Source organism: Podarcis cretensis (assembly GCF_951804945.1).
Source record: "Podarcis cretensis genome assembly, chromosome: 7".
In the NCBI taxonomy this organism is placed as follows: Eukaryota; Metazoa; Chordata; class Lepidosauria; order Squamata; family Lacertidae; genus Podarcis; species Podarcis cretensis.
Window position 1 is genome coordinate 11,672,038 of NC_137176.1, and position 23,379 is coordinate 11,695,416.

The 23,379-nt window shown below is 46.0% G+C and overlaps 1 protein-coding gene and 1 long non-coding RNA gene across 2 annotated transcripts; one reads left to right on the forward strand and one right to left on the reverse strand.

The window, feature by feature from the left end:
* Window positions 1-3,486: 3,486 nt before the first annotated feature.
* LOC307220273 lies at window positions 3,487-5,255 on the reverse strand. Its single transcript, XR_013840807.1, has 2 exons — window positions 4,634-5,255; window positions 3,487-4,255 (listed from the first exon to the last, which is right to left on the reverse strand). It is a non-coding gene; the product is annotated as an uncharacterized lncRNA (long non-coding RNA).
* A 9,494-nt stretch (window positions 5,256-14,749) lies between these two features.
* IRX1 (iroquois homeobox 1) lies at window positions 14,750-21,173 on the forward strand. Its single transcript, XM_079983983.1, has 4 exons — window positions 14,750-15,601; window positions 18,410-19,415; window positions 20,325-20,397; window positions 20,736-21,173. Exons 1-4 carry the CDS (start codon window positions 15,317-15,319, stop codon window positions 20,764-20,766), a joined length of 1,395 nt encoding a protein of 464 aa, XP_079840109.1. The 5' UTR covers window positions 14,750-15,316; the 3' UTR covers window positions 20,767-21,173.
* Window positions 21,174-23,379: the final 2,206 nt, after the last annotated feature.

Here is a 23,379-nt window from a genome sequence, read left to right on the forward strand (position 1 = left end):
CAACCTCCTGTCTATTCCATATTTCAATTTCATATTACTTATTGCCAAAACACACTTTTATCATAATTAAACTTTTTCTTAATATATCTAATTTCTTATATCTACCTTGCAACTATTACTGAAGTTCCTAGAATGCTACAACAGAATTTAAACAACTATATTTTTCAAATATTCTTTGAAAACCTCCCATTTTGAAACAAATTCCTGTTTTGATTTATTCTTTATTTTTTCTGATAGACCATCTAATTTGGCATATTCTGTCAGCTTTTGGATCCAAACTTGTATAGAGGGGATTTCATTATCTTCCATTTTGCCGCAATCAGAACTCATGCTGCCGCCGTCACATATAAAAAGATACCCTTCCTCTTTTGCAGAATATCCAAATCTGTTATTCCCAGGAGGTAGGCCTCTGGTTTTTTAGTGAAAGAGCTCTTTAGCATTTTTTGCAGTTCTGCATGGATGCTCTCCCAGAATACCTGTACTTTCCTACATATCCACCACATATGATAGAAAGTTCCTGAGTCTCCGCATCTCCAACAATTACTTGACACATTTTTATACATATTCGAAAGTTTCCATAGTGTTAGGTACCATCAGTGTTGCATTTTTTGAAAGTTCTCTCTAATCGTGTAACAATTTGTAAATTTCCAATTGATCTTCCACAAGTTTTCCCATGGTTATTCAATGGCCAAAATCCTGGGACCACTTCACCATTGCCACTGTTACCTCCTTCTCCTTGACTGTCCAGTCAAGGAGGAGTCGATAAGTTTTGGAAAGATTTTTTCTTTCAGAATTTACAAGATCAGATTTGAATTGGGAAATTTCTGTTGAGAACCCCTTTTTTTTGTCAGATTTAAATTTTTCAAATAACTGATGGTAGTGGAACCAGTCTGAAGTGTGTTCTCTTATTTCCACAAAGTTTTTTTTTTAATTTTAGTTGGTTGTCTTCATTTTTTAGAAGTATTTTGTATGTTAGCCAGCTTTCCTGGGTATTTTTCCATTTTACTGCTATGGCTTCTATTGGAGAGGTCCACTACGGGACTTTAGGCCCCAACAAGTCTTTATATTTTTCCCATACAGCAAAGAGTGACTTTCTTATTATATGGTTGGTAAAAGTTTTGTGAATTTTCGCTTTTCCATATATCAGATAGGCATGCCATCCCCAACGGTTGTCAAAACCTTCCAGGTCCAGGAGGTCCGGATCCTACAATGTGCACCAATCTTTTAGCCAGGTGAAACAGGCTGCCTCGTAGTAAAGTTTTAGGTCGTGTAGAGAAAAGCCTCCTCTCTCTTTTATGTCTATTAAGATCAGGTGTTTATTTTCTATTGCTTACTGCCTTGAATGTTCTGTAGAAACTTGACTAAAAATTTATTCATTAAAAAAAACCACAGATAAAATTATGTACTGAAATTGATAGCACAAGTCAGAGCAAGTCAAACATATCCTAATCTCATTGGGGAATTGGTGCTTTAGTGCGGCAGTTTGGACCATGAACTAATTCTTGGACTATGTGTTCTTCAACAGCAAGCCCACTATTCTCTCAACCTCCCAATTTACCACCCTTCTGAAACCATGAAGATAAGACAATAATAGTACTGTAGCCTAAAAAACAGATGACAGTCTATCAGTGGACCTGTTGTTTCAGATTTCTCTGGAGAATACTGGAATAGATGGATACAGGACTAGCAACTTATGTTGTGATAAAAAAGAGAGAATAGGGTCATTTTAAAGGGGTTAGTTATACACTCCCTTGCTTGGCTGTTTCAAAATGCATTTGATGGAACATATGGATTCGGGACACGGGTAGTGCTGTGGGTTAGACCACAGAGCCTAGGACTTGCCGATCAGAAGGTTGGCGGTTCAAATCCCCGTGACAGGGTGAGCTCCCATTGCTCCGTCCCTGCTCCTGCCAACCTAGCAGTTTGAAAGCACGTCAAAGTGCAAGTACATAAATAGGTACCGCTCCAGTGGGAAGGTAAACGACGTTTCTGTACGCTGCTCTGATTCGCCAGAAGCGGCCTAGTCATGCTGGCCACATGACCCGGAAGTTGTACGCCGGCTCCCTCGGCCAATAAAGCGAGATGAGAACTGCAACCAGAGTCGGTCATGACTGGACCTAATGGTCAGGGGTCCCCTATGGATTCTGCAGAAGTAGACTATGGGAGCTATCCTATACACAAGTAGCTGGTGTAAAGCCAGCCAGTGTAAATTAAGCTGGTATAATGTTTCATGAGACCCAAACTCCATTCAGTGCTGCTGGCTGAACCACCCTAAGCCTGGCAGAGGGGAAACAAGCCTTTAAAATAGTGTTGGAGTTGCAGCAGCCATTTTACCAGCTTAATTTATGCCATGTGGAGGATTGGTTTATTTCTTTATTGCATTTAAATCCCACCTTTTATACAAGGAGCCCCCCCTCTCCATTTAATCCCCACAATAACCCTAAGAGGTAGGTTAGGTTGAGAGGCAGTGTATGGCCCAAGGTGAGACTAGCTGCTCAAATTTATCTACTCTTATTTTCAGATTGAAATGTATGGTTTGCTGTGATGGAAGTTTTCTGTGATGAAAAATACTTAAGATTGAATACCGTATTTTTCGCTCTATAAGACGCACCAGACCACAAGATGCACCTAGTTTTTGGAGGAGGAAAACAAGAAGAAAAAATATTCTGAATCTCAGAAGCCAGAACAGCAAGAGGGATCGCTACACAGTGAAAGCAGCAATCCCTCTTGCTGTTCTGGCTTCTGGGATAGCTGCGCAGCCTGCATTCGCTCCATAAGACACACACACATTTCCCCTTACTTTTTAGGAGGGAAAAAGTGAGTCTTATAGAGCAAAAAATACGGTATTCACCTTTTCCTCCCCCAATCCTGCCTAGAACAGGTATTTCACCCAGATGTTGCTTCTTCAGCACCGTGTTTTCTCTGGCTGTTTCTTTTTTCCAGCTTTTGGATTAAGCATATCAGTAATCTCACCAAACAGGGAATCATGTAAATAGCAGATAGCATTGTGCCACTATCCTATGTGACCAATCAGATGTGACTTTGTGATGACATCACAGAGGGTGCAGGGACTGGTTCTATGGATGAAAAAGTCTTTCCGTTAATAAATGTGTGTACGTTTGTGCATATAAAAAATATCTGGCTAGTATCATTTGAATGATGATGATGTTTCGAGAAAAAGGAAAGTTGCAGTACCATCTGATGTACAAAACCACAGGTCAGTGGGATATTTTATTATTGTTTCTTCCAGAAATGGCTACTAATGAATTAACATTAATAATGAAAAAAACAAAATTCTAACTGTTAACAGGTTTGAAAAGAAAAGAAAATTTAACTAATTAATAGTCATAATCTAATCCACATTTACTTGGAAGTAAATTCATTGAACATACTTCCAAGTACAGTTCACCCTATGAATGGAAACATAGCCAAAAGTTTGATATAAGGACATTTTTAGAGACAAAAAGACCATCATGAATTTTCCCCCCATTTCCTATTATTGTGAATGCCAAACTAGTCCCCATACAAAAACAAGTGTGGTTCTAAACCATAGTTCCCCCAAACAAATTGTTGGCACTTGCTAATTAAACCACGAGCACACAGCTGCATTATTACATGTTTAAAATTCTTAATATACTGATTTCAATCAGTTAAGGTACACATACCTGGAAGGAAACTGCACTGGACTCAGCGGGGCTTCTGAGAACACATACACTGTAAGACCGTCATCTCTGATTTTTTTTTTAAAAAGATCCAATTGTCTGTGTTTGGAAAGGGCATGCAAACAGCAACATTTCCAGGTTCAGCTTCAATAAAACCCTCTAGGCACATTTGCCTGTACTGTAATGTCTGTTAGTCACCTCATAATCTGGATTCCCTGGGCAGTGAACAATTAAGCAATTTAAACCAATTTTGAAACATAAAATCTGTATCATGCAATTAAATGCAATACTGAGACCCAGTAGAACACAGAACAGAACCGGAATAAGCATGATAGCAACCTGGTTGCCATATAGCACTAAAGGATCTTTTCTTAAGATGGAGCACAGTGCCAGAAAACCTGGTCAGTGGTGGTATGGCATTGGACAAGCATGACCAGGAGTGGCTATATGCGGTAAAACAGCCCAGAAACTGGCAGGAAAACATAGTCTTTTGAAAAGATACCCATGCAACGAGAATCACAATTGCCCATCAATTCGTAGCTCTCTCTGTTGGGTGACAAAAGAAGAATGTGTCATCATTTAGATCTCTCTACCTACCACACCAGGGGACGCAGGTGGCGCTGTGGGTTAAAGCCTCAGCACCTAGGACTTGCCGATTGAAAGGTCGGCGGTTCGAATCCCTGCGGCGGGGTGCGCTCCCGCTGCTCGGTCCCAGCGCCTGCCAACCTAGCAGTTCGAAAGCACCTCCGGGTGCAAGTAGATAAATAGGGACCGCTTACCAGCGGGAAGGTAAACGGCGTTTCCGTGTGCGGCTCTGGCTCGCCAGAGCAGCGATGTCACGCTGGCCATGTGACCCGGAAGTGTCTCCGGACAGCGCTGGCCCCTGGCCTCTTAAGTGAGATGGGCGCACAACCCCAGAGTCTGTCAAGACTGGCCCGTACGGGCAGGGGTACCTTTACCTTTACCTTTACCTACCACACCAGGATCTCCTTATCAGATATCTGAGTAGACTGGTAACTTGTCTTCCACAAAGAAGGGCACCTAGGACGGAATATACAATTAGAAGCAGGCCCCAGCTTTGTGCCGTGATGCTCCCTAAGCCCCGTGGGCCCCTGTGTCACTGCAGAAGAGGAAACTGGCAACGTTCTACAGCAGCAAAGGAATCAGCATCCCTGTTGAAAATGATCACTATTGAATGGACCAGTTGAAGACCTTCATGTCATGAACCACAGAACAGAGCACTTGGGCCTCTGAGATGCCTGAAATAAATAAATAAAAGGCATTCCAATGTGTTAGGCCAAATGAGCTATCCAGCCACTCAACAACTTTGGCCACAGACTCTGATAAGTTATCACTGGGTGTGACTGTCTGTGGGAACATATCCTGTGGCTGAGGGGTTCTGGAGCAAGGATGAGATACATTTTTGTGCTGGTGGAGCACATAAGGCAGTAAATAGGTGAACGGAGACTGCATTCTGGTGGACATGGATGGAGCCATTCCTGAGTGGGACCTTCCATCTCGGATTCCCCAGGATCCCCACCACCGTCGTACTTCCTACTCGCCACCCCCAGTACTCCAAGCAGCTCTTTGGCAGACAGTTGTTGTTTAGTCGTTTAGTCATGTTCGACTCTTCGTGACCCCATGGACCAGAGCATGCCAGGCAATCCTGTCTTCCACTGCCTCCTGTAGTTTGGTCAAACTCATGTTTGTATCTTTGAGAACACTGTCCAACCATCTCGTCCTCTGTCGTCCCCTTCTCCTTGTGCCCTCCATCTTTCCCAACATCAGGGTCTTTTCCAGGGAGTCTTCTCTTCTCATGAGGCAGCCAAAGTATTGGAGCCTCAGCTTCAGGATCTGTCCTTCCACTGAGCACTCAGGGCTGATTTCCTTCAGAATGATGGATAGGTTTGTTCTTCTTGCAGTCCATGGGACTCTCAAGAGTCTCCTCCAGCACTATAATTCAAAAGCATCAATTCTTCGGCGATCAGCCTTCTTTATGGTCCAGCTCTCACTTCCATACAACACTACTGGGGAAACCATAGCTTTAACTATACGGACCTTTGTTGGCAAGGTGATGGCTCTGCTTTTTTTTTTTTTTTTTTTTTCACGGCAGACAGTAGGAAATATAATTGAGCTCAAGCTGAAGTTCTAGTATCTGGACTAAATATCCTGGTTGGAGAAGAAGAAACAAATGTGTCAGATGTGATGAGACTGAAGGCAACCATACTTACATCCACACCTGGAAGGTGGATTTCGGTCAAGAGGATTCGTAGCTCCTGTCGGTCAGAAGGGCTGAAATTTCACATCCCTATACCCTTCTGCAGCTGAAGATCTGTCAGCCTCAGGTAGGTTAAGTTCCAGCCTCAGACCATGATGTTGAAGATCAGGGAGTTTTAGGTGAGAGATTCTGGCAGTCAGCTTGAAATGCGGAATATTCTGGTTGCATGCTAGTTCAACTTTTTTCAGTTCCTCGCTTTTAAGTAATGGCCTTAGAGAATAGTTTGTTGTTGTTGTTGTTGTTTTGCATTAAGCAAGTTGGACTTGCAGACACACTGCATCATGGGTTGCATAGTTTCACAGACACAGAAACCTGGCATTCTCATGTATGTGTGCTTTATTTGCAAAATTGTGGTGGGGGAATAGGACAATGAAATATGAGAATGCAGATAGCGTGATACAAAGAATTTGAAATACTGTGAGGGTTCAGATGTTGTGAGCATGCACAAAACCTACCTATATATGCACGACTAATTAACAATTTCCTTAAAAGTATGTCCAATGCTAGAGTAGCCATCAGAATTTAGAAATGATGGAATTTCAATATCCAAACTTGTTCAAGTCCCTCCCTTGTTGCTGCTTTGCAGGCCCACTCAGTGTTTAATGGCCAGTCGTTTTAAGTTTTTGGCTTCTGCTTATGTCATATTCATTCTTAATGTGCTGTATATGGCCTTTTTTATCATGCATGCTGCCTGGATATTTTACATTGCAGGGAGTAGATAAATATGTTCTAAATTAATAAGACTGCAAAATACTATTGAAAGAGGGTTTCATTGGCTTGCATCAAGTGGCAGAGTTTGAGGTTCCATGAAAATGGTAGCGGCATTATTGCAAATGCCATAAAATATAAAGTCAGACTGGATGGGCTCGAGGGTTTTCTCCTGTTTCCACTAGTGGTCAGCAGAATGTTTTCAGGACCCATCAATGGGTCCATCAGCTGCTTCTCAGCAGCTCGTATTCAAAAGTGCTTTGCCTCTGAAGCTGTTTGTTCCTTTTAGCTGCCATGCTGAAGAGCTACTGAAGCATCTCTGCCCCAAGATATGATACATGTTCTTTACTTATAGTTGCACGCCATGGCATTCAATAAATATAAAGAGTAAATGTCAACATTTGATATTTGTATATTACTTTGTCACGCTTTTAGTAGCATCTTCTACTGTGTTTAATGTGAAATAAAATATTTGGCACACAGGCACACACATACTTTTGCAAACCAGGTTGGAAAGGCAAATAGTGATCCATAAAGTTTTAAAAATAAATATATACAATGTATACTTGAAATATTGGCCTTCTATATCCCTTCACCATCCCTCCTAAACTGCCACCCCTGGGTGGAGGGAAGAGTGGGATACTAATCTATTATTTAATTGTTTCACTGTACTCTTTTTGGTGCCAGCTAGAAACATTTTTGTTTAGAAAGGCCCTCTCTCCCCCTCCCACCTGTAGAATGCAGATTTGTGCTTTAGTCTGTTTCTGGTTTACTGCTGATTTTATCTTTCAGATGCTTAAAGAGCTGCTGTTATGGTTTTCACTGACAATTTCGTTGTCTGCACGAGATTGTAAACCGCTTGGAGTTTTCTTTTTTACAATCGAGTGGTGTTTCAATTGTATGAAATGAATAAATACTAAAATATAAACCATGAGCTCTTTGTGGAACAGCAAGTGAACTTTCAGCAAAGGCACCAAAACATTTATTTTTATACCCAGAGAAAGAACTATATACACCCACAGAGAAAGGGAGAGAACCATCGGTGTACACCTAGGGAGCAGTTGCCCCGTTGGTCACTGTAAGAAAAACTGTTTAAAGAACTGGTACCGGAGTTTGGTTCTCCTCCGCTTTCCTCCCTGTCCCTTCCTCCATTGAGTGGCTTGTTGTTGTTTTTAAGTTTGTAAGACGGTCTTGCTTTAATCGATTGTAAGCCACCCCTTTCGGCTAAAGAGTAGGGGTCAAATAAATAAAGAAGGCAGACGCACACAAAATTCGCAAACGCCCGCCCCGAGGAGCTTACAATCTCATTCCATAACAGGGGCGATAGAGGAAACAAGGAGAAAAAGCTGGCGAGGCGAAAGGAAGGAAGGAAGGAAGGAAGGAAGGAAGGAAGGGAAAGAAAAAGAGAGCTTTCCCTCCTTGGCGTGCTCACGGAAGCTAGTCTCCCCCGTCTGCTTCTCCACGTGGTTCCTTTTCCTGCTCCGTCTCCGCCGCTGTTCTCGGTTTCTCTCCGCCGCCTCCTCGCCTCCTGCCGGCTCTTCCCAAGGCGACGGTTGCGCAAAGTCTCGGCAGCGGCCCGCGCGCAGGTTGCGCGACGGCGCACACAGCTTTCCTTGGCTTAGGGCTAGGCGGAGCTGCGGCTGCAGCAGCGACACCTGTGCCGCAGGAATCTACGCCGCCTTGCTCCGGGACGCCCGCGCCCGCGCAAGCAAACGCAGCCTAATTAAAATAATACTAATAATTACACACACACACAGGCATAATACAGCCCCGCAGGAACAAGGCGGCAGAACAAATAAAGACAACTGCAGCTGGCACAGCAAATGGGGGGGGGGGTCTCCTTCCCCTCCTCCCTCTCCCCCACCTCTCCAAAGACACACAACCCAGGTTGGTTGGGGTGGGAGAGAGACGGGAGCGGCGAGAGCATCTCCAAAGTCGCCTCGGAAAAAGAGCCGGGATCGTCTGCTGGGAGACAAAATGGAAATCATTTGGTTAATTAAGGCTGGATCTATAAACATCGCTGGCTGGAGAGGACGGATAGATGGATCTAGATAGATGAAAATAGATAGATATATCTGGAGTTCTGGTGCGTCTTTTACGCTGTGAAAATAATTATTATTTACTTTGGAGCATGGGGCGAAATATCACCGCTTAGAAATAGAATACCGATTCACGTTGGGACAAAAAGGCAATTTATAATAATAGTAAACTTATGTTTCAACTCTAGTCCTTTCGAATTCCCAGTCTGTGGTTTAATATTTATTTCTTCGCCACCCATGCAAAGTTAGATACCCTTTTCTAAAGTATGTTTATTTAAATGTGAGATGAAGAGAAAATGTGTTTTTTTGAACTCTCCTGCTAAAATCAAGGGATGGTGGGAAAGTCCCTAACGAGCTGGATCGTGACCTCAAATTTGAATACATTTTAGCCAAGGAGATAGATGGATAGATAGATAAAACTATATAAAAAAACTCTCTGTGAAATATTAAGGTGGGTCGAGGAGACAGAGTGTTTTGTGTGTGTGTGTGTGTATACACACATTTATTTCTCTCTGCCTTTCTCGGATTTCCTGGTTGTGAACTATAGGCTATTCAGGCTTGGCAAGAAAGGATCAGGGTGGGCAGAGGAGGGGGGGGGGAATTAAAATCCTGTTACTGTTATAAAAATATTTCCCAATGTAGAAACTCCGCAGGCGCCCACCTCCCCGCGCTGTGTCCCTCTGTTGGAAAAAACTTCTCCCAACACCGCCCCCCCCAAGCTTGGTTGGAGCTCCTCGAGGCGGGCGTTGTCTGGAGCGCAAAAATCGGACCCCTTGAAGTTTTGCAGAAAAGGCCTTGTTTGCCTTGAAAGACATCCGCGCGGGGAATTAAAAACGGGTGTGGGTGATAGCGGCGGAGATGTCTGCCTGGGATTGTTTGACACACGCCTTGTGTTGTCTGCAAGGGTGAGTGTGCGGGGGGTGGGGCGGCCAGCCCCTTTTTTGGGGTTGGGTGAGGGTAGGAAAGAGAGAGAAAGTGTTAAGTAATAATGCGCCTTTAACAAGCCTCATAAATCCGAGCGTGATGAGGAGCGCCCTCCGCTCAGCTCGGGCGCGGACGCAAAAGGAAGCCACCGTCCCCCTCCATCTGCCTCCTCCATCTCCAGCAATGGCGGGGGGGGGGGACGGAGGGCGGGGAGCCATTTTAAAAAAATGGAAGATAAACCCGGCCCGATCCACCGCCCCAGTGAAGTTGGAGCGCTCGGGTTCTTCGAGCAGATTCGGGCACGATCCTGCCCAATAGACCCACACTTGGAAAGCCTCGCTGAGACCGGTGGGACAGAGAGGCGAGGTATCTTATTTCTTCCTTGGGCACTCAGCTGGCAAGAGCGGAAGGTGAAGCGCTTTTTTTGCAGAGTAAGGCCACAGCCTTTTCTCCACACTTACGTGCGGGCAAGTGCTAGTAAATTGCCTGTTGTTCTGCGTAGACACACGCGCGGGATGGAGACCTAAGAATGCTTTTGGCGGATCAGTCATTATGCATCCCTTCCTGTTGTGATGATGATGATGATGATGATGATGATAACAACAGCATCCTTAAGGGATATTTAAATCTAACCACAAATCCCACACAAGAATTCTGATCCAAAGAGATGCCACTCCTAATGACGTTTCCTTAGAAGCACCACACACCCCTATTGAATAGACTCAATTTATTTTTAAAAAACTGAATTTTGGAAGGATTTTTGTTGAAGGAGATGATCCTGAACGTTCATTGGATCAGGCTTCCGCTGATAAAACTTAAACCCTTATTTTCGGGGTGGGGGTGGGGAAAGAGAGAATTAGTTTCTGCGTTTGTTTATAATAAAAAAAAGTTGTGGGTGTACTAAGGTGAATGTAAAAACGTAAAAAGTACACCTAGCCTCCCACACCATATAAAAATTACTGGAATTCTAAGGACACTTTGCAAATGAGTGTGTTCCTTTCTTTAACAAATAAATTAGACTTAACTAGACTCAGAGATTTTTTTGGAGGGGTGGGGCGAATTTCGCAAAATCGTCACCTCCATGGGATGATGATGATGATGATAATAATAATAATAATAGTAATATAATATAAAATCAGGAGGAAAATATATCTAGAAAAAAATACCGCGCGCGTGGTCCCCAGGCCCAAAAGCGAAAAGTCAATACCAGAGGCGTTTCTGGCTCCCATTGGTTTTAGCAGTGCGGAGAAGGCGCATGGGCTTAACTCTGCTCCTGAAACCAATACTGACTTCCATTAGGCTGGATGGTGCTTTAGGTTTTCGCGAGCCAGACTTAGTTCCCGCCTGGAAGTGCTCAGCCCACAAATCACCCGCGTGTTGCTTGGCGTGAAAATAGGGCGGGGGGGGGTGGCGGATTGGGAATGGCAAGGCAGGCGCGCTTCCGTTTCCTCTCCCATCCCAGTCCCTGCTGGGGATGGTGTCCCTTTCGCCATCGCTGCTAGACACCACCTCATCGCCACCCGCCTTTGCAAGCCTTCACAAACCCCTCCCTTTCCCAGCGGTTTATCACTGCCACCTCCAGCCCTGCACGCCGGCAGCAGGTTATCACAACTGCCAGCTCAATCTTGGCTGGCGTCTTCCGCCGTCATCGGCAAAGCAGGGCTCCCTGCGGTGGAGCAGCCGCTCTGGAAAACATCTGGAGAAGATCAGAATCACCGCGTGGATTTTATTTTATTTTTTAATTTAGCAAAATGGGTGTTATAAAACAATCCTCTGCGCACATCAGTCCCGCCAGACACCTTCTAGTCATTCCTAGGACTCCCCCTGCTTGGGTAAAATTCGACCAAGCAGCGACCCCTAGGCCTGGATTTACATGGTTTATCGAACCCTTGCCGGAAATACATTTCTTAATTCGTTTTGTTTTAGTTATTTGTTGGTGGCATGCTGTCTGAACCCGGGGGGGGGGGCGCTTGAACCAAATAATTGGACAGGTCCCTTAAGTCCACAGCAGAACCATCGTTTCTTTCTGTGCGTCATGGCTACCTCTCCATTCTCAGAATTCGAGATTTCTTAATTTGAGGGAAATGCCCGGATAGTGGTTTTGAGAGGAGCTCCGGTGAAAAGCTGAAAAAAAAATCCCCATTCATTTCGATGGGGGACACAGACTGAAGCGGGCGCTCGCCAAGAGAGCGAACCCCGCTGGACTTAGCACCGATCCTCCTTTCCGAATCCGCGCGCCCAGGATCCGGCTGCTCCGCGCGCCCCTGGCCTGGCTCGAGCCCCCTACTCGCTTGCCGCCGCCTCCTCACCTCTCTCATCCGTTACCCGGAGAGAATTTTCCGGGTGAGAGAAATATAGTCCCCTCCCTCCCTCTCTCGAACCTTGAAACTTCATTTTATTTTCTCGTGTCCCCCCCCCCCCCAAGTCCAGGTGTGCCTCCCCCGCTACAGTCCCGATTTATACTAGCACGTCACGGGAACGTGGCCAAATTGTCCCCGGGGGATCGAGCCATCTTTGCAGTAGGGGAGTGTGTCTGTGCGCGCGGAGTTTGGAGGGGGGGGGGGTTGGGAATCGATTTGTATGTCCAAACTGGATTCACTCCGCATCAAGAGCTAAAAATCTTCAGTTGGCAAATCCAGGGCACCTTAATGTCACGATTACAACGGTTCCGGATGCTTCATGGAACTTTTTAAAAGCTCCATTGAATTTAATGGGAGTTCAGCATATGCGTCCATCTCCCCATCGGAGTGCTTCGTCTGCGTTGGAAATTTGCTGATTCTCTTGTTAATAATAATAATAATAATAATAATAATAATAATAATAATAATAATAACAACAACAACGATCCAGCCACGTTTAATTCGCATTTATTTCCTTGAGAGGAAGTGGAGCAATCCATTGAAATGAACGAGACCGGGAAGAGTTTCGCGATGGCTGCCTCCAGACTTTTCTTTCTTTCTCCCAATGGATTTTGACAGTTGAGAGATCAGGGTCCCTGGATGAAGGAGGTGGGACGGGGGGAGGTTCCAGCAAATTCGTAAGGGGGGGAAAGGTCGTGAGAATGGAGGACAGCAGGACTAAGAAAATGCGCTGCGTTTGGTTTTGTTCTTAGAAGCCCCCGTGTCATGGCAAACAGTCTATCCTCCTTCCTGACAAATATACCCGTATGATCCACGTGTTTCGCTACACCCGTTTGTTGCATTCACAATTTGCATTGTTAGGTGTACAATGTAAACTGGCTGGGGGGCGGGGTTAGGTAACGTCTGAACAGGACCTGAGAGGCCAAGGATTGCTCACAAAAGAATGGCTGGTGTTTGGAATACATATAGGATGGCAAAAGAGGGTGGTGAGGAAGAAAACACAGCATCTGAAATATTAATTAAATTACCCAAGAAGACAAAACAATTGCCAATATCCCAGTATATTGTTAACACTTTTTGTTTGTTTGTTTGTTTGGGGAGGGTAATGAAACCAGTTTCATCACCAGAAGTAAATCTGACAGTGCAGAGAAGGCTGCTCTGTGTTGTCATTTTATATTTTGAATTTATATCGGCGTGCTTTTATGGATGTAAGCCGCCTTGGGAGCCGGGAGCCCCTCAGAGGTCTGAAAGGCGGAGCATAGAGTCACAAATATATCATGGGTGCAGCGTTCGTTGAGTTTCACGGCATTTAAAATCTAAGAGAAGTGAGTGAGCGTTGCTTTCTTGCTACTTCTCGATGGCTGGAAAACCGACGCACAAAAGAATTGCAAGTCTGGCGAACTGAACGGGAATTACGTCCGAGCAAACGTGGGCCGCAGCTTTTCCTCTGGTACTTGATGGACTGGGGTGGTTATTGTGCCTTTTGAACAACTAGACATCGGTTAGACGACCTGCCGGCGAAGGGTGGGCGGATCTTCGCGGGGTCTCCTTTCACCATAACCCGGGAGGCGCAAGGAAGCCTCTCCAAACGCAGCGTGCGCGGCCAGCCATGCCGGTTAGGCTCCAACCGTCGGAGAAAGAGCGGCAAGGAGACCAGGAGGAACTGTCCTGGAAGGCACGCCTGGCGACCGCCAGAGAAAGGGGGATCAGGGGAGCCTTCAAACCGGAGCTCAGCCGTAGCAAGTTCACGCCGTGGCCGGACAAGCGGCGGCAGCGCGCCCTGAGACGAAGCAAATGGCCTGACCTGCTCATCCGAAATCAACATCTCAGGGTGTGTTTCAAAACTCAGTTGTATTTTCAGAGATATTGCTTTATAACCCCCAGAGGATCGTCTAAATATGGGCGCACTTCCCTGCGCTCCTTTACAAAGAGCCACAGCAAAAGCCAGGGCAAGAATTGCCTTATATCCCCCCCCCACACTAAAAACCAAAACTAAAACAAAAAAGGAAGAGTGGGGGCTACTAACAGAATCTTCCACTCCCCCCCCCCTCCAACTTGGGAAGATGAAAAGGACTATAAAAAGTTTTATTTGATGAGAACTCGGAAGGGAGACCTTAATTGTCTTAGGGGGGTGTCATATATTGTGAATATTTCTTAATATGAGTCTATTTGTGAAGCCTAAGCTGACACAAAGGGATGGTGGATCTGGAGTGGTTTCGTTCCGAGCGTGTGTGGTGTTTGTGCAGGTTGCTGTAATTAAAGAACACACAAATATATATATACACCCACACACACACGCTCACACATGCACATGGGGGAAATTACTGAGACGTTGTAAGCAGACTAGGTCCATCCTCTACAAAATAGAGGATAAAGGAAAGAAAAGGGGGAAAGTCCCATTCGCTGTCTGGGCCACTCGCTCTCCAAAGGATGAGCCGAGCTGAGGAGGATCCCGTGCTAATGGTGGGAAAAGACCAATCCCCTTGATTTTCCTTTCTTTTTTTATGAAGGGGGCACACCGAGGCTGCAAAACAGCAAAACCCCAATGTTGGACAGCTGTAAAATCGTGTAGACAGGTTGTCATACAGCAGCGGGGTTTTTTTCCCTGAAAGTAGCCCATTGCTAAACATTAAATACACACACACACACAAAAAAAAAACACAGTAGACGTACACACACACACACACACACACACACACACACACACACACATCAAGGCAAAGTGGCCCGGGCAGGATTGCTTAACCACGTGCTCCTCCGAAGGGGGGTTAGGACGGGACGGGGGTGGGCGGGGCTTGGCGCTCAAGTGGGTGCCAATCAAAGCATCAACTTCAAATTGTATCTGAAAGATCAGCCGAGGACCTTAGGGCAGGCGCATCAGTCGGAGCTCAATTGTTGATCAGATCACATCTAAGGGATTTAGGAGCACAGGCGAGCCGAGAGTTGAGGGAAGACGCCCCACCGAGTCCATCCACACGCGCTGCCGCTGTCTCCTCCTCCTCCTCCTTCCTCCTCCTCCTCCTCTTCCACATGCAGATGACAAGATCCGTCTGAGAGAGCGAGCGAGAAGGCGAGAAAAGAAAGCACAGCCCGGAAAGAAAAAATACCCAGACGGGGGCTCTTCTCTCCGCCCGGCAGCTGGAGAAGGAGAGAAGGCAGGCAGGCAGGGGAGCGCAGTCGACAGCTAGCTAGCGAGCCAGCCAGCCAGCCATCCCGGGCTCTCCCGCGCCGTCCCAGACCCGGCTTGCCCGCCCGCCGAGCGCCGCTGCCCCGTCCGCGTCGACTTCTGGCTCCGTGTCGCCCCGTCGGCGGTGCGTCTCGCTCCTCCTCGCCTGCACGCCCGGGATGTCCTTCCCGCAGCTGGGTTACCCGCAGTACCTCAGCGCCAGCCAGGCCGTGTACGGCGGCAGCGACCGGCCCGGGGTGCTGGCGGCCGCCGCCGCTGCCGCCGCTGCCGCCGCCGCCGCTTCGGGCCGTCCAGGGGGCGCGGAGCTCAGCAGCGGCTCCACCGCCGCCGTCACCTCGGTGCTGGGCATGTACGCCGCGGCCGCCGCGGCCGGGCCTTACAGCGCGCCCAACTACAGCGCCTTCTTGCCCTACACCGCAGACCTCAGCCTCTTCTCGCAGATGGTGAGTTCGCATCCGACGGGGCGGGCCGCGGGAGGGAAAGGGTGCCCCGGGGAAAACGCTTCCCCCAAGGCCCTCGGCTGCTGGGCGCAGGATTGGGAGGGCCGGAGGAGCTGCCTCGTGGCCCGCTGGAGCGCGACGCGCCGGGAGCTTTTCTTCCGAGGGCTCCCAGGGCGAAGGGCTGCGCAGGCTTTTCTCGTCTCCTTAGGGGCCGCAGCGAGCTCACCCCCCCCACCCGTCCATTATTATTTGCTTCCAACCCCATCAAGAGAGGAAACAAACTCCACCGGTGACTCGGATCGCCGGTTATTTCTCTCGCGCGCTCCTTCTCCAGTTGCAGCCTCGGGCTGGAGGCGCCCTCGCCTCGCCGACCCGCCGCCGGAGCCGCTTGCCGCGGGAAGTTTCCAAGGTTTTAATTAATTTGCAGCAATTAAAGCGCGGTTAAGAGAGGAGGCGCGGAACAGCGCCGAGGCTCCCCCCCCAAAAAAAAAAAATCTCCAAACAAACCAGGCGCGCGTTTGCCCTCCCTTGGTCCCAGATTTCTTTTCTTAGCGGGTTCGCCGTATGATTTTTCTTTCGATCCCACGAACTTGAGCGGAAAAACGGAGTTGTTCCTTTGGGCTCCCTGCCCCCCCTTCACCTCCCCCGCAATATTTATCCACGATTGCAAATCCCTCCGGATTCTCCCCGCTTTCAGAACGGCACATTGATAAACTATGGAAATGATTCTTGGGATATTGTTTTAAATTCAACAAGCAGGATATTAGTATTGCTGTCGTTTCGGTTTTTGTGGTGGAAATATTTTAAGGGCATTTTACGCAGACTTGGTTAACTTATTTGTTTCGTTTTACATATTTTACATATTTCTGTTCGGAATGTAAATGCTAACAGAGAATCAGTAACGATTTTCCAAGAAGTAATTTCAGCAGGTTTCCCAGGGGGGATTTTGCTATCATAGCAGCAACAATAACAAACAAATACCTTATCAAAATTAAGGCAAGGCAAGAAACTCGTCCTATTATGGTTATGTTTTTTAAACCATGCTTGTGTTTTACATAGGGATGTGTTTCTTTGTGGTTTGTGCAGATTGTGGTAACTTTATTCAGAATAAGTAAATTTATTTGGTAAGGGTATGCCCTACTTCCCTACAAAATAAATATGTTGGGGTTAGTTGTAGTTTTTTGTTTATTTATCCGTTGTTTTTTAAAAAATAGGAATTATTTTTTGCCAGTTGAAATTATAAAAATAAATCATATGCTAAGGTATATGGAATGATTGGAATAATATAGGAAAATGAGAGGCTGAAAATGAGCTCTCTCCATTCTCACTTATTCTATGCCAGTAAATGAAGAGTAGAAGCAGTAATGATTTTCAAGTAGCTACTTCAAAAGAATTCCCAACAGGGGAATACAAAATTTATCATTTCAGCCACAAGAACAAAAATCGCTCAACGAGATAAAGGGAGTGTAACAAGCATGCCCGGATAGAGTTATTATTAAATATTACATTTTGCCCTTTCCAGATGGTGTATATACATTGTTTTTTCTCTTACATTTTCTCTTGTGAGCTTGCTCCAAATAAATCCAATTCTTTGCAAAAGTGTATCAGGCTTTTTCACTCAAATGGCTTTTTGTACGCACACATTTAAAGCAAGCAAACAAAACCTTGCAGGTCACCAGAAAAAATAATAATTAAATCTATCTTTAAAGTAGGACAGATTAAATGACTGGCCACCAATAAGATGAAAAGCAGAAAATTCTTTTGACTGAGAGGAGGGGAAAAAATGCTACTCATAGGTCGCTTTGCAACCTTTGCTCCCATCAGCAGTTCCTAGAAAGCAGGGCTCAGTTCTAAACAGGTGCCTAGACTTTGAGGAAGTTTGAGGAATGGAGTCATAAAAGTGTGTGTGTGTGCGCGCGCAATTTGCAGTAATAATGAGGCCTAATGAGGTTGTTAGAAAGATAAAATGTTATTTACCAAAACACCTGATGGGCTAATTTGACTTCACTGTGTTTTACTGCTGATGATAAAAAGTATATTGATTGAAAATAAATCACCTCTGCTAAAGGCTTGCAAAAAGGAGGGTAAAAAGGTGTTTTGTCCTCCGAGGAGGAAAGGATTATTGAGGAAGGCAGGGATACACATATCCCAAATAGAAAGGTCTCTCTCTCTCTCTCTCTCTCTCTCTCTCTCTCTCATGCTACCAAAAGCACCATGAGACTCTCAACTATATGGACAAAAGCCAACTAAAGTTTAGCATTTGAAAGTCCCACTGTGTGGGTGCCTCTTCTCTCCTGAAATAAGTGAGCTTTAATGTGCTTAACTCTGGCTTGGCTTGGCTTGCGCCTTGTCGCTGCCTGTACAGTGTTAAGAGGGGATTCAGAGCGCAATCCCTCTCTCGTTCCCATCACTTCTCTTTTGTGAAGCCCCTCTTTAAAGTGCTGCTGGAGCTGGGCAGGAATCTGCTCTGCTGTCTGTTGCACCAGACATGCCCCAGAAGCCTGTGATGCACTGATATTATCTTTCTCGATGTGGGTCAGTGCTCCTTTAAGGGTGCCTGCTTATTTTTAACAGCACAATAAATATTGGCTCTTGGATGCAGGCTTGGAAAATGAGGCTGGATCAGGGAGTGAGGGCACTTTTTGATTATTCTTTTAGCTTGGTGCAAAGAGACCTCTCTCCCTCCCTACCCACCCTCTGGAAAACCATTTGGGAAAGCTCCCGATTTAAAACAGAAAGGCAGGGCTTGTGCAATGGGAGGACCTGACCTCACTCTCTGTTTCTTTTTTGGCTTCTCTGAATGTGTTGCAGGGCTCCCAGTATGAACTGAAGGACAATCCTGGGGTCCATCCTGCGACTTTTGCTGCTCATACCACCCCTGGTTATTATCCATATGGACAGTTCCAGTATGGGGACCCAGGGAGGCCCAAGAATGCAACCCGGGAGAGCACCAGCACCTTAAAGGCCTGGCTGAATGAGCACCGCAAGAACCCCTATCCCACCAAAGGCGAGAAGATCATGCTGGCCATCATCACCAAGATGACCCTCACACAGGTCTCCACCTGGTTTGCCAATGCCAGGAGGAGGCTCAAGAAGGAGAACAAGGTCACTTGGGGATCGCGGAGCAAGGACCAAGATGACGGGAACCTCTTTGGGAGTGACAATGAGGGGGACCCTGAGAAGAATGAAGATGATGAAGAGATTGACCTGGAGAGTATTGACATAGACAAGATCGACGAGAACGACGGGGAACAGAGCAATGAGGAGGAGGAAGAGAAGGTAGAGCTTCTACGACAAAGCAGCGAGGAAGAGCATTTGGAGAAGGAGAAGGCCTTGACGCTGTCAGGCCCTGAAGGACTTAAACCCAAAGAGGCCCTGTCCCTGGTGAAGGAGGCCTCGGACAATCCCACCCGAATCCTCAGCCCCAGTAGGCAAAATACTCTACAAGGCCCACTTCACAACAAGCCCAAGATCTGGTCTTTGGCAGAGACGGCCACCAGCCCAGATGGGGCCCTCAGCAAGCCAACTCCTCCTTCACCCCCCGCCCAGGTTAATCACACCTCTTCCCAGCTCCAGCACCCGGCTTTCCTCCCCAGCCATGGACTGTACACCTGCCAGATTGGCAAATTTCACAACTGGACAAACGGGGCGTTTCTCACCCAGAGTTCCTTGTTAAACGTGAGGTCCTTTTTGGGAGTTAATCACCACCATGCTGCTCACCACAACCACCACCTTCAGGTCCAGCAGCAGCCCCCCTCGGTGTTAACAGCTCTTAGCACTGAAAAGTCTTCAGAGAGGACGAGCCCTAAACACATAGGTAATGTGAACAATGGAGGGAGAAGGATACTTGGCGGGTGGGCTGTTTGTTGTGTACTTGAAGGTAAGTCCCACGGAGTTGGGACTTAACTCCGTTAGCCTGATCCAGATTGGGAGGGGGTCCCAAAAAGCCTTTTGTGGGCATTGACTGGAGCTATAGCTTATTGATGGTCAGGTAGCTTTTGAAACCCTCCTGCTCTTTCTAAGGGTGGTGATGGAGACACAGTCCCTAGTGTATAAAATATAAGACTCTTCCAAGAAGACTCTTGATACCTTGAACTACTCATAGTTTTGCAGCAGTTTTCCGGTTTCCTTATTTATTTTGACTTCTGTAAAGAGGATGGCAGGACAGACACATCAGTCCAGACAATGCATGTTGACCCAGGAGTAAGATTCTGTGAGTTCAGTGGGACTTCCTCTACTTTCCCCTTGGGGAGAAACAAAACAATCATGACATTCCTTAGGATCCCAACCTGTCTTCCCCCCTCATTTTATTCAACTTTTATCAATAGTGGGTGATACACAGTAAAACAAAGAAGAAGTAATGACTTAACATTTATGTTACACTTTTGGATGGTTCAAAGCTCATGTTCTTAACAATCCGTACAACAACCCTGTAAGGTAGGTGTGGGCTATAGTGCTGATGGAGAGCAGAGGAAGCTGACGGTTTTGCTTAAGGCCACCTTGAGTTCATGGCAGAGGCCAGATTGGAACAGAGGGCTTTCTGGTTCACAGCTCAGTCACTCAGCCACGACATTACACCATGAGGTGAGGGGAGAGAAGGAAGGAACTTTACATGAAACTTACAGATATGGCGGAGTCATTTTATTGCATGTTTGTCTCTCTGTATAAGCAAACTTTGCTAAGACATTTCCTCCCCTCTCCCTTTCTTCTTTTCTTTCCTCATCAGAAAGAGAAAACGTACCAAGAACCGACTCTCCACCTCAGCAGTTAAAATCTCCCTTTCAGCCTGTCCGGGACAAGTGAGTTCTTGTTCACTGAAATTTACTTAAAGGAAAGAAAGTGCTTGGATAACACAGACTAATCCAAGCACACCCTCATTATCATAAATCAAAGCAACAATCAAGCAATTTTGTAAAGCTTTTCAAAGTGGCATAAACTTACAGACCATATACTTTAGCTTGAAAGTTTGGGGTGTGCTTTTTAAAAAGAAACTGAATCCCCCCCAGCCGCCGCCCCCAATGTCACCATTGCATTTCTATTGTGTAAAAATATATATTCCTAGTCTGTTCCCTAATGCAGATGGGCGAGCGTAGCTGAGCTTTCACTGATAGATGGTTCTGTCTTTTCTTTCCAACAGCTCTTTGACTCAGCAAGAGGGAACATCGTGAATTTTAACAGCTCTCCCTTCTGCTTGATTAAATGGCGTGTTCTCTCCCCCCCCCCTTTTTTTTTGGTGGAAAAGAAAATTTCACAGACTGGTCTAAAGGACAAAACAAAAAAAAGTGGAAATTATCTAAATGACTCCCACCAATCTCATTTTTGCAATAAGGTGGTATCAATCCCATTTCAAAAATATATATATCCCAACTCCTCAACCTGGACTTTCCCCTTTTCCTTTATTCCATTTTCAGAGCGTGTAATTCTAACCACGATTGGATTATTGGTTTTGGTAAAGATTTCTCATGTGTTTGTGTTATTTTTTTTCTGTATATAAAGTGATTTCGAATTGTAAATAATGCCACAGCAAAAACTTGTCTAAATCGTATATTTTTGTCTAATAAACAAAATGAAATTATGACCTCTCCCTGGACAAATGAGTCTTGGTGTTGCTCAAAATGCTTCTTGACAAGGCTTTCAATATTCGTAGGACTGCAAGTATTAATTGATTTAGGTTGGTAGGTTAATCAACTAAACCTTTGGCTGATTAATCCTGGGAGAAGTGGCTGGGCCTGATTTGAAATCATTGGGCCTATGAGTGAATTCTTGCTTCTTTTTGAGAGCACTTTGATTCTAGTGTGTTGCTGTGATAGAAAGGAACGAGAAAGAATAATCTAGAGAGATTTCCTTCCAACACAGAATGATAGCTTTTAATGCATAAAAATGCTAAGTTATTTCAAAAATATATTTGTTCTGAAAATTCAGGAACATGCAGATATCTCTGAATCATTGAATCAATTGTTTAAAAAGGCAGATGATAAAGGGGCTAAAAATTCTTTAAATGCTTATGAAAATTTCCAGTGAATTGCACCTTATTTATTTGCACATTTATTAATTTTTTGCCTTGATCCTGGGAGGGAAATATCCTGTCTCATATCCAGCTCACGCCAATCTGTATTTTTATATTATATTTATTATTAACATTATGCACAATGCCCACACTAGTTTGGCTGCCTGCAAATTTCTTGCTATTTTGCTAGCTGGGAACGAACTCTTCCTCTGATGAGAAAGATTGTTGTTTTCCCTCTGTTAAGGGGAGGATAGGACAGATTGCAGCGTAATACTTTTCCAAAACAGGCCTGGTGTTCAACTGGTCTGTGTATTCCCAACTAGTAAGTAAATCTCCACTCGGAAGTATAGGGATAGGTACGGAAGGAAGGAGGGTGTTTTCTCTTTGGTTGTGAGGCGGAAAAACTGAGACCCAGCAAATAAACTGGGGCTGCAGGGATTGAGTTTCTATCTCGAGCGGACCGTTGGCATCCCCCCTCCCCTCTTTATGTGGAGTTTCGGTCGAGATCCTTGTAGCAAGTGGAGAAAAAGATTTTTTTTAAAGTCGCCAGCCTGTCCGGCAAGAAGAGAGGAGGAGCGCTATGGTATCCATCCCTCTGCTTCAGGAGGAAAAAAAGGAGACGAGAGCTTCTCAAAGCTCGGCTAATCTCTCCAAGAGCAGCCCTTGAAAAAAGTTGCAATATTTTTCGAGTGGCTTCTACACGCACCTCTCTCTTTCAGGCCCCCCCCCCCGGACTTTCCTCCCCTTCCTAAATGAGAATGCTAAATGAGCATTGAGGTGCTAATCAGATACCAGATGGTTGTTGACGGTGGAAAATGGAAAGAAGCAGCTGGGGAAGTCATTAAAAAATCATGCTGGAGACAGCCTATCCGAACTGCGCCATCCTCGGAGCAGGACTTGTCGGAAACCAGGACGAGATTTGAAATCAAATATTAATAAATTCCCCATCAAGGGTGACAATATTGATCTGGTCCCCCCCCCATCTTTTTCTTTCTCTCTTTCTCCTCCACTCCCTTTTCTTTAACTGCAATAGCACTGAACGCTGAAGAGGGTGTCTCTCTTTCTCTCTCTCTCTCTTTCTCTCTTTCTCTCTCGCCCTCCTCTTTCTTTCTTTCTTTCTTTCTTTCTTTCTTTCTTTCTTTCTTTCTTTCTTTCTTTCTCTCCCTCCTCCTCCTCCTCCTTCTCTCTCTCTCTCTCTCTCTCTCTCTCTCGCTCTCTCGCTCTCCCTCCCTCCCTCCCTCCCTCCCCCCCCCCAGTCAATTTGCCGCGGTTGTGGATTTCTTTTTTTATGGAACAGCGAGCGGCCGGCTGTTCCTGTGAGGAACTTTCCGCCCCTGCGGGAGAAACCCAGGCAGGGCCAAAAGAACCAAGCTGGTTCCAGTCCTTTGTAAATAGGTCAGGATTTGGGGGGGGTGTGTGTTCGTGTTCCCAGCTCTTCAACACTTTTAGACCCTGTTAAGCGCCACGCAAATCCATCCCCTGCGCCTTTAGAAGGGAGAAAGTCCCGCTGAGTTCAGTCGGGCTTCTTGCCGAGTAACCGTTTACTCAGAGTAAGACCGATGGCGTCCTGCATGAATTATTCTCAGGTTAAGCCGGCCTAGAATCGCAGCTGAAGTGCGGAAGAGGCTCAGGCACCTTTTAAATTATGAAGTGGGGGCGCAACCCAATGCAGAGGCGTAGCGCGAGCCTAAACATATTTACTCAGAAGGAAGCCCAGCTCGGTTCTAGGGGAGACTTGCTCCCTAGGAAGCGGGTAGCTTCCGACTGCAGCTTG

Coding starts and splice junctions, on each gene's coding strand:
- IRX1 (XM_079983983.1), top strand. CDS start 15,317: ATGTCCTTCCCGCAGCTGGGTTACCCGCAGTACCTCAGCGCCAGCCAG. Junction 15,602..18,409: donor TCAGCCTCTTCTCGCAGATG/GTGAGTTCGCAT, acceptor AATGTGTTGCAG/GGCTCCCAGTATGAACTGAA. Junction 20,398..20,735: donor TTTCAGCCTGTCCGGGACAA/GTGAGTTCTTGT, acceptor TCTTTCCAACAG/CTCTTTGACTCAGCAAGAGG.